General features: G+C 35.8%; 2 protein-coding genes across 3 annotated transcripts; both read left to right on the top strand.

Moving 5' to 3' along the window:
- The first annotated feature begins 1,946 nt into the window (after positions 1-1,946).
- nos2b (nitric oxide synthase 2b, inducible) lies at positions 1,947-12,403 on the top strand. The gene is made up of 29 exons (XM_016573546.1): positions 1,947-2,008; positions 2,172-2,248; positions 2,328-2,375; positions 2,715-2,762; positions 2,846-2,893; positions 2,973-3,074; positions 3,349-3,497; positions 3,714-3,876; positions 3,962-4,053; positions 4,157-4,298; positions 4,555-4,694; positions 5,422-5,596; positions 5,681-5,782; positions 6,651-6,845; positions 6,979-7,061; positions 7,227-7,371; positions 7,815-7,919; positions 8,136-8,185; positions 8,271-8,445; positions 8,543-8,663; positions 9,011-9,089; positions 9,241-9,428; positions 9,510-9,676; positions 10,873-11,083; positions 11,208-11,295; positions 11,386-11,507; positions 11,610-11,758; positions 11,929-12,123; positions 12,288-12,403. The coding sequence occupies exons 2-29, from the start codon at positions 2,186-2,188 to the stop codon at positions 12,324-12,326; spliced, it is 3,384 nt and encodes a 1,127-aa protein (XP_016429032.1). The 5' UTR covers positions 1,947-2,008; positions 2,172-2,185; the 3' UTR covers positions 12,327-12,403.
- A 1,223-nt stretch (positions 12,404-13,626) lies between these two features.
- On the top strand, positions 13,627-15,960 carry mrps23 (mitochondrial ribosomal protein S23). Of its 2 annotated transcripts, none has more exons than XM_016573579.1 (5): positions 13,627-13,724; positions 13,986-14,165; positions 14,997-15,074; positions 15,183-15,306; positions 15,394-15,960. In XM_016573579.1, the coding sequence occupies exons 1-5, from the start codon at positions 13,681-13,683 to the stop codon at positions 15,541-15,543; spliced, it is 576 nt and encodes a 191-aa protein (XP_016429065.1). In that variant the 5' UTR covers positions 13,627-13,680; the 3' UTR covers positions 15,544-15,960. The 2 variants fall into 2 exon arrangements, with proteins under 2 accessions (XP_016429065.1, XP_016429054.1); XM_016573568.1 differs by having other exon boundaries at positions 15,391-15,960.
- Positions 15,961-16,792: the final 832 nt, after the last annotated feature.

The raw sequence follows: 16,792 nt of genomic DNA, 5'->3' as shown, positions 1-16,792 counted from the left end.
CAGTACATTTAATGTTTATTTTGTACACTTTAATGAAATGTTAATAAATACATTTAATATTACATTTGAGTATTTTGGTGTTTTTCCCCACAAAATTTAATAACAATAATTGGCAAACCCGGTTATTACAGTACCTACAGTACTGCCACCAACCTTCTCACTGATCAATTTATTAATGTGAAATAGGCAGTGCAGTGGGCTCATTTTGATGCTTTTTAAAATAATAATAATAATTTTCTTCTTGTGATGAGCAGGTATGGTTTTTATGAATATGATTGTCAGTTTTGTAACGCCTGATGATGTAAACTGTTCTATCATACTATCAAATTTTGTGGTATAGATTATGTAATAATATAAAATTATGAATGTCCGTCCAGGAATACATGATTTAATCATGAGACATTTCCTAAATCACTGCAGTATTTCTCGGAAAATCATTGACTTTATTGATAACTACTGGAAGCTTTCCTGTAAAAATTAAGATTTATGGCAGGTCAAATATGCCATGCACTTACAGATACCAATTTTTATTTTGAAGTAGTTCTGTTATCATATCAACATCACTGCTTAGGTGATAAACACATTAAAGTAATAAATGCAAGAGAAAAACAACAACCTTATGTTTAAACATGTTAAGTGATATTTTCTTGAGGGGAATGTATTATAAAACAATCAATCAATATGGTATTGTGTTTAATACCTTTATGAGGTTTTAGTTAAGGGGCTGGTTGTGAATCAGAAGTATCACACTCTTAGCTGTGAAATCCTGTAATGTGGTTGCTATGTGTGACTTTCATTAGTTGCTAAACAAATCAATGGAAGCGTCATTGCAAAATCAAAAGTACTTAGATCATTTCAGGTTTAAATAGCAATGATGTCAATTTGGGTGAATAATGCCCAAGTACTGTCCATTTTCTGCAATATAAGCCAATTGTTGCAAATAAATATAGTTGTGCAGAGGTGTGAATAATGAAAGTGATAATAGGATGAGGACTGACAATAGGAATCCACTATAATTGCTTTATGATTATAATATTTTTGCAGTTAACCTGTAAACTGACAGAAATGGCAGCTTTATCATTAAGACGCAATCAGAATATCATGATTTTCTCATGCACACAATGTCTAAAAGTATTATTCATTGTTCCTTGAAAATAATATACAGCTTTTCATCAATCTTCATCAGACTCAAATTCTGTGAGAAAGATTAATGTTTGACAATCTTTAAAGAGCTTTCATAGTGAAAGAAGGAAGAAGTTTTTATTCCACATGTGGATTTGGAAAATTCAAGGAAGTCTTCAGAGCAGTGTGGTAATAAAAGAGCTTACTGTTTTTCCCAATCGCTTAGACACATTTCTGCAAAAATAAACACGGCGAACCTCATACCTATTTATAACATGTATCTTAAACTGAGTTTACTACGAATTTATTGAACTACATATTTATTGGATAGCATTGCCTGTTCCTGTAACCCTGTTAATATAATCAAGCTTATATCAGATTATGAGATATATAATCAGAACAACCTTTGTACATTGTGAATTTGTGATGTAATGTACAGTAAATACATGAATGGGTGGAATGAAAAATTGAAACTTTTTTTTTAAAATAAAATCTGTCAAATTTGTATTTTGTTCATTCATTCATCCATCCATTCAGTGATGACTAATAATAATCGTAATACTTGAAATACAGATGTGGTTTTCTCAGACATGTCCAGATACATTGTGAGGTGTGTTTATGGTTTCTCTTTCAATTCATCAAACTGTCAGAGTTTTACAGATGCTGGAGTATGAAGATTCCAGTGTGGGTGTAAGATTGTGACATTTGATAGGAACCGTGGTCAGACTGTAATTGGACAGCTGTCCCACCCTCCCTGAGTCACAATGCCACGACCAGCACAGCTCTTGACCTGCCCTCATCAACAGGCTGTCTGGGTAGAGTATATAAGCATGTTAAAGTGGGAAAGTTGCACTGCTGAAAACTGAGAAAAGGACCTGGCACAAAGGTTAGAAATTCATGTTGTTCATGAAATTCATAATTGCAAATGTGTATATATGTGCATATATTTTTTAATATATAAAATATTATTTCTTTCTATTCTTTATTATGAATTAACAATTCAAAAACTGAAATACTGCAACATTTAATTAAAATGATTTTAAATTCAGTATATGAGGTAAATATGGGGAACCAAGCCACTAAATCCAACAAGAATGTAATACTGCACCAGATTAAGCCGAATACGGTGAGCAAAACTTTAATTAATGTGAAATACAATGCCATAAATGAAATGCAGTATCCTTATGTTCTGTTGGTATGTCCAGCAACGGGAGAACAATAATGTAATACTGAAGCAGATTACGCCAAATACGGTGAGCAAAATTTTAATGAACATAAAAAGCAGTGTCATAAATGAAATGCATTATTCTTACATTCTGTTGGTATATGCCTAGCAATTGGAGAACAATAATGTAATACTGCAGCAGATTACACAGAAGACGGTGAGCAAAACTTTAATTAACATAACAAGCAGTGTCATAAATGAAATGCATTATTCTTACATTCTGTTGGTATATGCCTAGCAATTGGAGAACAATAATGTAATACTGCAGCAGATTACACAGAAGACGGTGAGCAAAACTTTAATTAACATAACAAGCAGTGTCATAAATGAAATGCATTATTCTTACATTCTGTTGGTATATGCCTAGCAATTGGAGAACAATAATGTAATACTGCAGCAGATTACACCGAATACGGTGAGCAAAACTTTAATTAACATAACAAGCAGTGTCATAAATGAAATGCGTTAATCTTACATTCTGTTGGTTCATGCCTATAGCAATGGGAGAACAAGAAAGTAATACTGCAGCAGATTACGCCAAGTACGGTGAGCAAAACTTTAATTAACATAAAATGCAGTGTCATAATTGAAATGCAATATCTTAACATTTTGATGGTATGCCTAGCAATGGGAGAACAAGGTGAATCAATGCCCATTTTCCAAGCAAGTGAAGAACTACCAGGATGGCTTGTGCCATCAGGACACATTACATCACAGAGCGGTTAAGGCGAGTTATTTCTACATTAAAGAGTTAATAATTTTTTTTTTCTTTTTTTAGTGAACAAATGTAAATGAGACAAATTTGAACAGACTTAGCTAACCCCATGGAGTTTAAATTAAAAACGTTATTTATATTTTCATGTATATGTGTAAAGTTCCAGAATTAGTCTTAAGTTTTTATAGAGCTGATTGTGCCATTTTATATGAGATTATATTGGCAGTTGCATAGAGTAATGAGTAATAAAGTAATGAGTTATATTGAACTTTCCCTTTTATTTCAGAGCCAGATTTGCATGTCTGAAGTCTGTGAAGGCTCTATTATGACTCCAAAGGCTATGACACGCTGTCCCTCCTCCACCCTGCCAGGCTCCGATGACAACCTCATGCAAGCTATTGACTTCATCAATCAGTACTACAAGTCAATTAAAAAGTAGGAAGCACCTACTAGGCTCACCATAGACATTGAGAGGGACATGTTCAGATTATTGGTTGATCATTGTGGGTTTTCAGTGGTTGATTCTAAGAAAGTGCTTATATTCTTGTTCTTTACTCTGTTTTAACGCCATAATAAAGCAGACCATGAATTGGCTTAATTCCGAAGAGTGTAAAAGGTAGGCTGTTTGACTGTGTTATGTCTGTTATCCAGCTCAAAAATCGAGGAGCACCTGTCTCGTTTGGAGGAAGTCGCAAAGGAAATAGAGGCTACTGGCTCATATCAACTCACCACAAAAGAACTGGAATTTGGGGCTAAGCAAGCATGGAGAAATGCACCTAGATGCATTGGCAGAGTTCAGTGGGCTAATTTGCAGGTAGTTTCTCTAGTTTAGACCTAAACATATCTTAAGTGTGCCATCACATAGTTACATTCACACTACGTCTTGGTTTCCTGTTCAGCTGTTTGATGCACGTAAATGCAGAACTGCTGAGGATATGTTTCAGATGTTGTGCGATCATATTCAGTTCGCTACCAATGGAGGCAACCTGAGGTAAACCAGGAATGTGTTATTCCAGCTTTTTAATAATCCATCCATCTTGATTATCTTGGCAAATGAAACAAGATGTCACAATAAAGTTTCTTTATTTTGACAGGTCTGCCATCACTGTGTTTCCTCAAAGAACTGAAGGCCAACATGATTTCCGTGTATGGAATAGTCAGCTCATACGATACGCTGGCTATAAAATGACAGATGGTACGATAATAGGAGATCCTGCCAGTGTTGACTTCACAGAGGTAGATACCGGTCTCTGTTCGTTATAATAGATATTTTCTGCTTTAAAAAATATTTTCTAGTTGATATTTTCATAATAGATGTTATTTATGTAATTATTAATTAGATACATTATTGATATAATTATTATAAATGTATATTTTTATTTTTGCAATAACTTAAATAAAGATATAACTTTCTCCATTTTAAATCACTCTTATGTCTTGTTTTAATTTGAAATGTTCATGTACTGTACAAAATCTTGTAACTTTCACACAGATTTGCATCCAGCTTGGGTGGACACCAAAGTATGGTCAATTTGATGTGCTTCCACTGGTGTTACAAGCTAACAGTGAGGACCCTCAGTGTTTTGAAGTTCCCCAACATTTGATTTTGGAAGTTCCCATGGAGCACCCACAGTAAGTAGCAATAGTTTCGCACTCCAGCTGAATGGAAAAGCATGCTTGTTGTAGATTAAAATCACTAGTTGATTGATAACGCTCTATTGCTTTACATCACTATGCATTGATGGTTCTAGTACAAAGACACAAAGTCAGACGTTCAGTAACGTGTGTTTCGAGTGCAATGTTGTTTACACAGACTACCAGAGCTCTTGTTTGAGGTGCTCAGATTTCTGAAATGACTTGCATTCCACTTGATTCTGCAGTAAATCTGTTTGCTTCTTGAAGAGAAAATTATTCAAGGCTTTTCCCTTTAAGAGCTTGCATTAAAAGGATCTATAAAATCAAACCCTCCTAGGCACTTAAAGATCAGGCTAGAGTGGCAAAGCCATTCAAACCTAAGACAGCCTGTCTCTATGCCACATTCTTTCATCCAGACCTAACAAATGAGTTTAACCAATGAGGCCCAAAGTCATGTTCTCAAACCAGTCTCATTCTAACACTTCACTTTAGAAAGCTACCTAAGTAGTTTAGTTAAGTACTATGCGAATTTGACTGAAGTGCTGGTTGAATGAGCCATATATTTGTGCAACCATGCAGACCAAGAAATGTTATCGATTTGTATCAGCAAAATAGATTTACATCCGAAGTATTGCATTCAATTACATAATCAAGGGTCTGTTGGAACCATTGCAAAATATATGCCAATGCAAATAAAGTTGGATGGTTTCATGCACTTCCTCAGGTACAAGTGGTTTAAGGATTTGAACCTCCGATGGTATGCATTGCCTGCGGTGTCCAACATGTTGCTGGAGATTGGTGGTCTTGAATTCCCAGCGTGTCCTTTTAACGGTTGGTACATGGGCACTGAGATTGGAGTGAGGGACTTCTGTGATACCAAACGCTACAATGTTCTTGAGGTGCTACAACATTCTTAATGTTACGGTAGAGAAGAGAAAGTTTAGAGGTTTTTAGAAGTTTTCCTTTATTTTGTTGTCTCACAGCGGGTTGGCCGTCTAATGGGTTTGGAGACACAAAAACTATCCTCGCTATGGAAGGATCAGGCTCTGGTGGCCATCAATGTCGCAGTGATGCATAGTTTTCAGGTAAAGTGGATTTACATAGCAAACAAGTGTAAAACACTTTGGTAAGAAAGAGAGTATTTTGTATTGGTATATTCAGTAAAACCAGTTGAGATTCGGAAACATATGATTTTTAGAAAAATCGTAAGCATGAAGGTCCACTCCGAAACCTAATAATCAGTGGGGTCTAAGCAGATCTTACAAAATAACATACAAATGAGATCATACGATTTCATACGAGTTAGCCACCAAATTACCAAAACCATGAGAGTTTTAAATTGGCTTTTAGATGCTGAACTTAAATATAGACAATACAAAAAATTGCCTAACTTTTTAAATTTCATAGATTCGTTAATAGGGCAATATGTGCAAGGAACTAAATCTTAAACAATATAAATGTTTATATTCAGATTAAAGTCATAGATTTATAAAAACTATTTAAAACTTCATAACATTCTGAAACCTCAAAGCTAAAAATGTATGATTTTTGTATTAAATTAATATTGTCTAAAAAAAAATGCGGTAACACTTTATTTTAAGGTGTCCTTGTTACACATGTTACATGTACTTACAATTATAGTAACATTTAATTATGCATAATTACATGTAAGTAACCCTAAACCAAACCCTAATACTAACCCTAACCATATAGTAAGTACATGTGTTAATTAATATTACTCAGTACTTAAATGTATAATTACACTGTAACAAGGACACCTTAAAATAATGTGTAACCAAAAATGCTTTTTGTTGCAAACTTGTTCAAAATGCAAAAATAAAATAAAAAGGTATTCTTTACTGGAAAGACAATATATGGGTAAAGATTAAATTGAACCTTTTGGTAAATGTTTATTCCCAGTTTTTATGACCTTTTTGACTTACTGACATACAGAAAAATAAGGTCACCATTACCGACCACCATTCTGCATCAGAGTCCTTCATGCAGCACATGGAGATGGAGGTACGTCTGCGAGGAGGCTGTCCAGCTGACTGGGTCTGGCTGGTGCCACCGATGTCTGGATCTCTAACCCCTGTGTTTCACCAGGAAATGCTGAACTACATTCTGTCACCCTTTTTCTACTACCAGGTACAGTATCATCCTAAGTATCTAAGTATCATTGCCAGACTAGTGGTATGTAGCTGTGTGAAATATGATGATGTCCAAACAAAACTTTTGGGATGTTCTTGGCGTAACATGTCTCGTCTGTTGCCATGTAAAGCCTGAACCGTGGTTGACACACAAGTGGAAGAACAAGAAGAGAAATGTGAGGAAGCATACAATCAGCTTCAAAGGACTGATCAGGTATAGCAATATCATGTTCACACTTTCTCAGCCAGAACAACACAGTGTTGTTCTTTCAGAAGAAATCTGTCTGCAACAATGTAACGAATGCTTGAAAGGTTAGCTGTGAACATTTGGTGAGTAGCCAGTATAGCTAAAATTCTTGTTTTCTTTTCTCTCTTCTAGAGTAGTGCTCTTCTCTCAGATACTCATTAAATCAGCCCTGGCCAAGAGGGTGCGTTGCACTGTTCTCTACGCCACAGAAACAGGGAAATCACAGACTTTTGCTAAGAGACTAAACACCATGATGAACTGTGCCTTCAGCTCCCAGGTAAGAGGACCGTCACCCCTGATTCATATGTAATTTATCATTCCTAAGACTCAATTTGAGCATTATTACCACCACTTGGCGGTGGTGGTAATAATGAAAGTGGGCGTATGTGACACATTCATAATTTCACCCACTTTTAAAAGTAAAACTAGGAAATTGGCTCCTTGAGCTAAGTCTGCATGGTCTAAACCTAAACGTTACATTTGCATTTTAGTTAAGTTGATGAGAATTATTTATATGAAAAATTTGTCAATTTTATTATGATTTGAATATAATATATAAAAATAATAATACTATATTTCTATTTTGAAATTGTATATATATATATATATATATATATATATATATAACTAATAAATACACTGTGTATTTGGACATTGTCTTTTCAGCTAACACACATATTTGTGATTCATAAATTATTTATCATTTATACATTTATACAGGTCGTTTGCATGGAGGACTACAACTTCAGTGAACTTGAGAAGGAAAGCCTGTTAATTGTTGTCACCAGCACCTTTGGCAATGGAGACTGTCCAGGAAATGGAGAGGTGTGGACATATTTATGCACAGTGGCCTTATAGTAATGCTAGTAATGAAAGACTATTATCGCCAAACATAATTAGTTCATTTTCAGTTTGTCAAAATGAAAATGTCTTTAGGAAGAAATCATTTGCTTTTGCAGTGATTATTTGTACAGGAACCACAAAAACTAGAATGTGATTCTTGTTTGCTGTTTGCTGACATGATTTTTCTTCTCCTCACAGAGTTTCAAGAAGCAGCTTCTCAGCCTGAACAACCTCAGAAATAAAGTCAGGTTAGTATTTAAACCCCCTTAAATTTATTTTCTCTCCACTCCTGTTTAGAGTACATTGTTTGAATCACTTCTGTCCCCCATACAGGTACTGTGTGTTTGGTCTCGGCTCTCGAATGTACCCACACTTCTGTGCGTTTGCCCATGCAGTGGATGATAGGTTTGCAGCACTGGGAGCCATTCGTGTGTCTGCCACAGGAGAGGGAGATGAGCTGAACGGACAGGAGGAAGCTTTCTCAGCCTGGGCTTGCACTGCCTTTAAGGTCTCAGTAATAAAATAACATTGAGCATCCATTGTTTTCAGTGCATTAAATTGGTGAACGATAAAATTAATTATGAAAGTGTTTTCTCTATGTATAGAATGCATGCAAGGAGTTTAATATTCAAGGTCAGCTTCCAGGAAAAGAAGGTCTGGCAGATTCCTGGGATCCACAGAGGCACAGAGTTCAGAATGACAGTTGTACAGTTGACCAAATCACAGGTACATTTAGACCCTCGTCCTTATAAAAACACATCATTTAGGGAAAAATTATGGTCAAAACTTGATGAAACCTGTAGAAGTGGTCAAAAAGGGAAGCAAAAATGCTTTATTTATAATATTCTTGCTGTTTCTCATTTTAAAGACATTTTACTCAACAAAATATAATACAGTTCAATATTAATTACATAGGAATATGTAAATGCTTGATGACATTTTGAAATTTTTGAGTGAAATATGTAGTTTAGCAATCATTCTAATAAGTATTTCACAATCAGAAATGAGAATTCAAGAATCATGTCATTAACAGATTTCTGTAGTGATTATTATTGTCTGGCTTGGCTTTACAGCTCTGTCAGCTCTCCATTCTAAAGTTGTGGTTCCCATGAAACTAAAGAGAAAGCAGAATCTACAGAGCCCAAAGTCAAGGTTCTCAAACCAACTCATATTCATGCATCTGTTTTTTATTGATAAAAATAGTAATAATAATAATTATTGTCAGAAACAGATGCCTTGTTATGTTGTGTTTTGCTTGTTTTCTCAGAACACAGTATTTATTACATTTTTTATGTGTTCTCAGTCGTGCTACAATATTGGTGGAGTTAGAGATGGATGGGAACACAGAGCGCTTAAACTTTGTCCCTGGAGACCATGTAGGGATTTTCCCAGGGAACTCATCTGAATTAGTAGCTGGCATCCTGAAGCATCTGGCCAGTGCCCCTCCTATAAATCAGAGCCTAAGCTTGGAATTCCTCAGTGCCTACCCTGGTACTGAACCATCTTACCTAATTACATAATGGAAGTCTTACACATAATAACATAATGATACCTAATAATGCTGTCCTGCAGATGGTGAAAGGTGGCAGAGAGTTGAACGAATACCACCATGTCCTCTTGCCCAAGCTCTTACCTACTATCTGGATGTCACCACCCCACCCTCACAAAGCCTCCTCCGCAAACTCTCAAAGATGGCAAAGCTTGAAGATCACAGACAGCGCCTGCTTGCATTAGCAACAGTAAGTCACTTTTTATAATCAAAAATGTTCCAGAACTATGGATGAGAATTGCAAAAAAGTTTGGTTCCTTAACGATTTTGTTAGGTAATTTTAATAATAAATAATTTTTTTTTTTAATTCTTGTAAAAGGTGTGTTTGCACAGGCTTTTTAATAACTTCTCACATCCACAGACCCAACTTATTAGAGTCATTCATTCAGGATTCTGACTACACTGGTCACTGTGTGTGTTTGATTCACTAAAAATCAGAAAGATTCTGATTCATTAAAAAGAACCAACCAACTCACTCAACTCAAATCATTATTTTGGAAACTGGACTAGACTGGCTGCATTCACTAAAAAGAACTGCTTCATTAGATTCAATCATCTGGAAATCAGACTACACTGCTCGCTGTATGTGTTTGATTTATTTTAAAGACCCGGCTTATAAGGGTCTTTTTTTTTTTTTTTTTTTAGGATTGGACTATACTGGTTGTGCTGTACGGTTTTGATTCACTAAAAAAACGTTCCTAAGAATCAGTTGTTATAGTGCTGGACTTTGTGTTTTATTCACTAAAAAGTTTCGACTCATTTAAATCATAATTTCGGGAATAGGTCCACACTGATTGCTATGAGTGTTTTTGAGTCGCTTGAAAGAACAGACTGTCTGTTTCGTGCTGTAGATTCTGTAGAGGTGTTGTGGCACAGTTAATTAGTGCTGGAAACCCTGTCAGAGTTTTTAGCATCCCGAATGCACGTGCGAGAACCAGTAACAGAACCAAACGTCATTCGGTTCCAGTATTTTTTTTAAATGGAACCAATTTGATTTTGCAATTTTGTAAGACAATGCTATATAACTGTATTTGTGTAAATTAATATTTCATTTTAAAATCCAAAGCAGTGAGTGTGCTAAAAGTGCTATTGATAATAAAATGCTTTATATTCAGTACGTGTGTTAGGGGGTATTTAACTAGAATTTTATTGCATATATTAATGAAACATAAGCCAAACACCTGTTTAAGTCTTTCATAAGTCTATTCTTTCAGAAAATGTCCCATTATATTGAAAGTGGCAATTTACATAATGGTTTATGAACACTTATGCAGAAATTAATTCTGCTTATTTTTCATGAAAAAAGGAACATTCTGTGGAATTATCATGGGTTGTTTTCACTTTGTTTATTGGTTAAATACATACCAAGACATCCCTCTACAACAGGATTTCCAAGTCTACGCAACATGGAAGGAGTTCCACAAACCTACTTTCCTTGAGGTGCTAGATGAGTTTTCCTCTCTGGAAATTTCTGCTGCCTTTCTCCTCAGCCAGCTGCCTCTAGTGAAGCCACGTCTCTACTCCATCAGCTCCTCCCCAGACCTCCACCCTCAGGAGCTCCACCTCACTGTGGCCGTGGTCAGCTATCACACACAGGGTACTGGAAACATATTCCCAGTGATCAATTAGTTGATACCTGAACAGATGAACTTTCTAGACGAGAACTTCTAGAATCACTGAAGAGTTTAATCTGTTGTTATCATATGTTCTGCTCTCTTTAGAGGGAAAAGGTCCGCTGCATTTTGGTCTTTGTAGTACCTGGCTCAATACCATCAAAGAAGGAGACATGGTGCCATGTTTTGTCCATAGGTACCCTTCATTTCACATTCCCAAGATGTATAGGATCTTTTTTTTCTGATTATAACTCACTAACTTGTTCCATTTATGCAACAATTCCAGCTCTGATGGTTTCCACCTTCCATCCGACCCTAGTGCTCCCTGTATTCTTGTGGGAGTTGGGAGCGGCATTGCTCCATTCCGTAGCTTTTGGCAACAGCAATTCCATGACATGAAAAAAACAGGTATTGAATTTCATCCCTTATCACATTCAAGTGGTTTCAACAGTGCATCTGAAATTGGCTTGCCTCAAGTTGCTGAACCTCAAGTTGTGTTATTTCTTCAAGGTCTGAAAGGGAATCCAATGACACTCGTGTTCGGGTGTCGAGGTTCAGATACTGATCATCTTTACAAAGAAGAGACTCTGGACATGAGAGATAATGGTACCCTAAGCAGTATCACAACCGCTTACTCTAGGCAGACTGGACAACCCAAGGTAAACACACTTGATACAGCTGCATCTATATCTAGAAATCTCTGTATATCTGTATATATCTAGTAATATTGATAGTGTATCTCAAAAATAATTCTAAACAGCTGTTAACACTCTTTTCACTATTCTTGCTCTCTCTCTCTCTTTTTTTTTTTTTTGCATTCTTGGTACAGGTTTATGTCCAAGATATCTTGCGAGAACAATTGAGTGACAAGGTCTTTGAGGTTCTGCACCATAATCCAGGACATCTGTATATCTGTGGAGGCATGAACATGGCCCATGATGTGGCTGCCACTATCAAGGAAATCCTAGTCAGCCGGCAGGGCATCACTCTTACTCAGGCTGAGGAATATCTGTCAAGGCTCAAGGTGAACCTTCTAATTGTTAACACATTTTATAGCTGCTTCAGATAATAATGTCTTAAAGCATTTATGCTCCTGCGAGGGCTCAGTTGTCCTGAAATGGTGAATTGTTTACAGTCTGTAAGGATATATGGTCAATAATTTTACATGATTATACTTTTTGTTCACAGAATGAAAAGCGGTACCATGAGGACATCTTTGGATCCTAGTGCTTGAGATCAGCTGGACCATCTCAGTCTTTTCAATATTCAAACACACCAAAAATGGGAGATTTTAATATTTTAACATGTATTTCCACACATGCTAGCATAACCAAATTTACAGCTGTTATTTATCAGTTTAAATTATTTTTTAATGCTTCGCTAACTATCAGAAGACAGTAACCAGTTTTAAATTTCAGTTGCGCAGATGGGGTATGTTGTAACACTGCGTTAAAAAAATATATACTCTGAACCCCATGTGGATTTACACAATTTGAGAGTCAAAAAGTGTTACTTTGTGCCCCGCTCTCCCCTAATCTTTTGATTTTCATACAGCTTCCAAATACCAAAACCTCTCTTAACTTCAAGTAAAACTGTTAAAACTGTTTGTTTTTGGGAAGATTGACCTGCACTTCTTTAGAGTAGTGCTTTTATCGCTAACTAATCGCAGGAACAATTCTTTTGGAGCAATCTACAGTTTCCATGCTCAGTTGAACAACAGGGATCACCTCTATCTGAGGGCTTCAAAAACCCGACCTTTTATACAAAGTTTACTGTATTTTCTCAGCTTTAACAGTATTGTTAATGTTTATGCTTAATTTAGATTTGAATCCCACATTTTCAGTGTAGTCTCAGACAATGTGTTCATCATGCCAAGCCATGAGTATACTTTCAACTCTGTTTCTGTTGTTTAATACTTTCTTTTATAATTACATATCAGTGTTACATATGAGTGTTGTATAAAACTGTAATGGGATATTACGGGATATGGGATAAATATTGCATTTATAATAAACAGACTTTATACTATCAAAAACACGTTTTTTTTTCTTTCGCATTCTTGTAGTTTGTCTTTAATGGATATCCGTAGTAACACCGGAAGTAGTGCATCGGCTGAGGAAGATCGTAACTCTAGGCAGATCGCAAACCGGAAGTGCTGCGTGAGAGTGTTTTGGGCGACGGATTAGCAACAACTGTACCGTGGATGCAACTATCATGGGTGAAAGTACGGATGGAGACAGTGAAGGTATGCCTTGGCAGGATGTGTCAAGGAAGAGGAAAGATAGGAGTAATAGCTCTGGAAGTTCAAGTTTAGGGTTGGAGGTGAGTGAGGTGAGCAAAAAAAACAAAGGCTGCAAAGTCAAGCGTGAGGGTGGATGAAGAAATGGAATGGAAAGTAATGGTAACATTCAAAAGAGAAGGGGTACATTTTCATCCATTAAAGTTGACAAAAGCTATTGAAAAAGAAATGGGAAAAATAAAGTTTGCCAAATACTTAAGTAATAGGAGGTTACTGATTTTTACTAATTTCTGTGATATTTATTTTTATCTACTTAAATTTGAATTATTATATAGACAAATTATGGCTGGAAGTCGACTTGAGAAATTCGGGACTGTATTTACACGGTAAGCATTAGTGACAGCATGTGCTTCACGAGTTCATTTCAAGGTTAATGACAACAGTATTAAGTTCAAAACGTGTATAAAGACAAGAGATCGGTTTATTATAAAATATATTATGTAATGTGAAAGTGTACTATGTAAAAACTTTTTATGAAGTTGCCAAGAACGCTTATTAAATCGTAAATAATAAAGCAGAGACCTTTTCTGTAGTGTATTGTTCGAGCTCTTATAGTGAGGCTGAATGACTGATGGTTGTTTGTAAAGGGTTCGTGATTTAATGCGAGCTGGAGTCATCAAGCACGAGGAAAGGCCCATCTGGTTTGATGTGTATGCAGCTTTTCCTCCTAAGAGAGAACCTCTCTACGAGAAAGCTGTGAGACCACTGAAGATACATGCAGCAGATAATGTACCTGACATCTTATACAAAGAGGATGAAATACGAGCGTAAGTCCAAACATACCCGTTCAAAACGCTAATATATCATCTTTAGTAACTTCATTTAAAATTTGGTTTCAACAGTATTGCTCTATCTATTGGTCTTATGGTCACTCTGTGCTCTTCATTTGTACTTCATATCCTTTGGCATGTCTTTCTTGATGCATTTATTATATGTTATGTCTTTTGAGCTTGACGCTATATACACTACCGTTCAAAACTTTGGGGTCAGTAAGAAATTAATACTTTTATTCTGCAAGGATATGCATTGAATTGATCAAAAAGTGACCGTACAGACTTATAATGTTACAAAAATAAATGCTGTTATTTCGAACTTTCGATTCATCAAAGAATCCTGTCATGGTTTTAACAAAAAACAAGCAGCAAAACTGTTTAAAAGTATTTATAAATAAATGTCTCTTGAGCATCAAATCAGCATGTTAGAATGATTTCTGAAGGATCATGTGACACAGAAGACTGGAGTAATGGCTGTTGAAAATCCAGCTTTACATCACAGGAATAAATTACATTTTAAAATCTATTAAAATAGTACATTTTGAAAAAAAATTACGAATATTTCACAGTATTACTATTTTTAGTGTATTTTGATCAAATAATGCAGCCTTGGTGAGCATAAAAGACTTCTTTAAAAAGCATAAAACAGTCTTACCGACCCCAAACCTTTGAATGATAGTCTATACGTGACTTAAAATTACATTAACTAGATTTTAGTGCTGTAAAACCTCTGACCCATTTTTGGGTCACTGACCCTCCAGTTAAACTTGCATGCGCACTGGACCTTTGCAGTAAATCTACATGACTTTTTTTCTGTGGTTGTAGGAAGTTCTTTGAGGTGTATGGTAATGGACCCAGAGCTTTTGAGCTCCTCAAGTCCAACTTTGTATCACCATGTCAGAGGTAAGTTATGATGAAAAATTACACGTTTTTACAGTACTTTGCCATTTTTTTTAAATGGAATTTTCTATGTGGCTTTTGATTTAGTTATGTTACTGTATCTTTGTGCAGGTTTGTTATGAAGTACAGTGAATTAGAAAGCAGAGGGGATGTCAAACCTGAGCTGCTGTTTGAAGAGACCGCAAAAGCGCTGCTTGCAGAGGGCATTTATTTAAGAAAAAGAGGAGTACCTGCAGTGAGTCTGAGAGCTAAATTATTATTTAGACTACATGATTTAATTTTGTATTTGTATTTGTCCATAATGTTTCTTTATAACCAGCAGGTGGCACCAAAGTCTCGGGACCTTTTGTTGAACATGAAATTGACTGACATGTTGGAAGAGCAGCAAAGAGACACAGACATGGAGACAAATATTCCAGAGAAACAGCCAGAGGCAGAGATGGTGAACCCTGACAGACAGACATCGTCATAAATGTACCACTTCTCTTCAGTTAGGACAACGTAAACTGCACCTGCCTCTAGCACATCAGTGTGCCGGTCAATCATGCAATCAAACACTGGGACACAGATATAGTTTATACAGTTGTGGACACTATGTAAGCCCAGATGAGCAACATGTCTTTCCCCTTCTTGGTGTCAAATGAGTGATGATGAAGACATGTTTGCACGGTCAAAATGGTTTTGGCTTGAGGTCTTTAAAGCCCAGCAGCTGTGGTTTAGTGAATGCCTTTATAATACAGATCTAGCAAGTGTTTCATTTCTGTGAAAGTGTCTAATGTCTTGTGTAATAAAATATCTGGAGTGTTTAATGAAAGTCATTTCAAGTCCATTAACAACAGGAGTGGAAAAGTATCTGCATTGTAAATACTCAATAAAATGTTGTATTTCCAATTTTTTTGAGTCACTCCATAAACTTATGATTCATATTGATATTAAACTGTTTTTTTTTTTTTACACTGAATCCTTGTTACCTGTGCAGTCTTGCATTTAAATACGTCCTCAACAGGATCTTAAAGAAACTTACTTGTGGAAGTTTTTATGTATTTTCATTGTTTTTGTGATGTTAAAATTTATGATAGCTGATCTGCACAGACAACAATGAATTTCATTCAGAATTACCATTGTCCTTAACTTTTTTTTCCACTCCTGCTGAGGTAACGTTAAAATCAAATATTTGGATATTTATATAATATTCGGATACTTCTGAATTATTGACAATTGCTCACCTTCTGTGTTTGGAGCATCTCACTAAATTAACCCTGCTAAATTAAGACACCCTGTGAGCTTGCATTGCTCACTAGCGATAGAATAATAATTAGATGATAGGACAATAGATAAATATCAAGACAAATATCACTCTGTGAAGTTTCAAAAAGATGAATCAGTTCTGCTGCCATGACGACCAAAACTTGAACATAGAAATGTTAAACAATTACCCAAAAATGAAGAACTGATTTGACTAGGTTAGTATTCTGTAATTGCCTAGACATGAATTTAAAAAAAAAACCTGTGGTATGGACTGAAGACATTCACCATCTAATCTGGCAGAACTTTTAAATGTCTCAAGCAGACATCATATCCAAGATGACTGACAGTTGTATTTTCTGCTGAAGTACTGAATAGTTACTTTTTTGTAAATGGCAAGCACATGGCTTTGTGGGATAGTGAATGTCCTTGAACAGACACTGATTCATCACTGCAGAATTTTTTTTAACATAACC

Source organism: Sinocyclocheilus rhinocerous, unplaced genomic scaffold, assembly GCF_001515625.1.
Source record: "Sinocyclocheilus rhinocerous isolate Xijiao unplaced genomic scaffold, SAMN03320098_v1.1 scaffold1152, whole genome shotgun sequence".
Lineage (NCBI taxonomy): Eukaryota > Metazoa > Chordata > Actinopteri > Cypriniformes > Cyprinidae > Sinocyclocheilus > Sinocyclocheilus rhinocerous.
The sequence above is the reverse complement of the archived record's forward strand: the minus strand, read 5'-3'. Positions and strand labels throughout refer to the sequence as shown.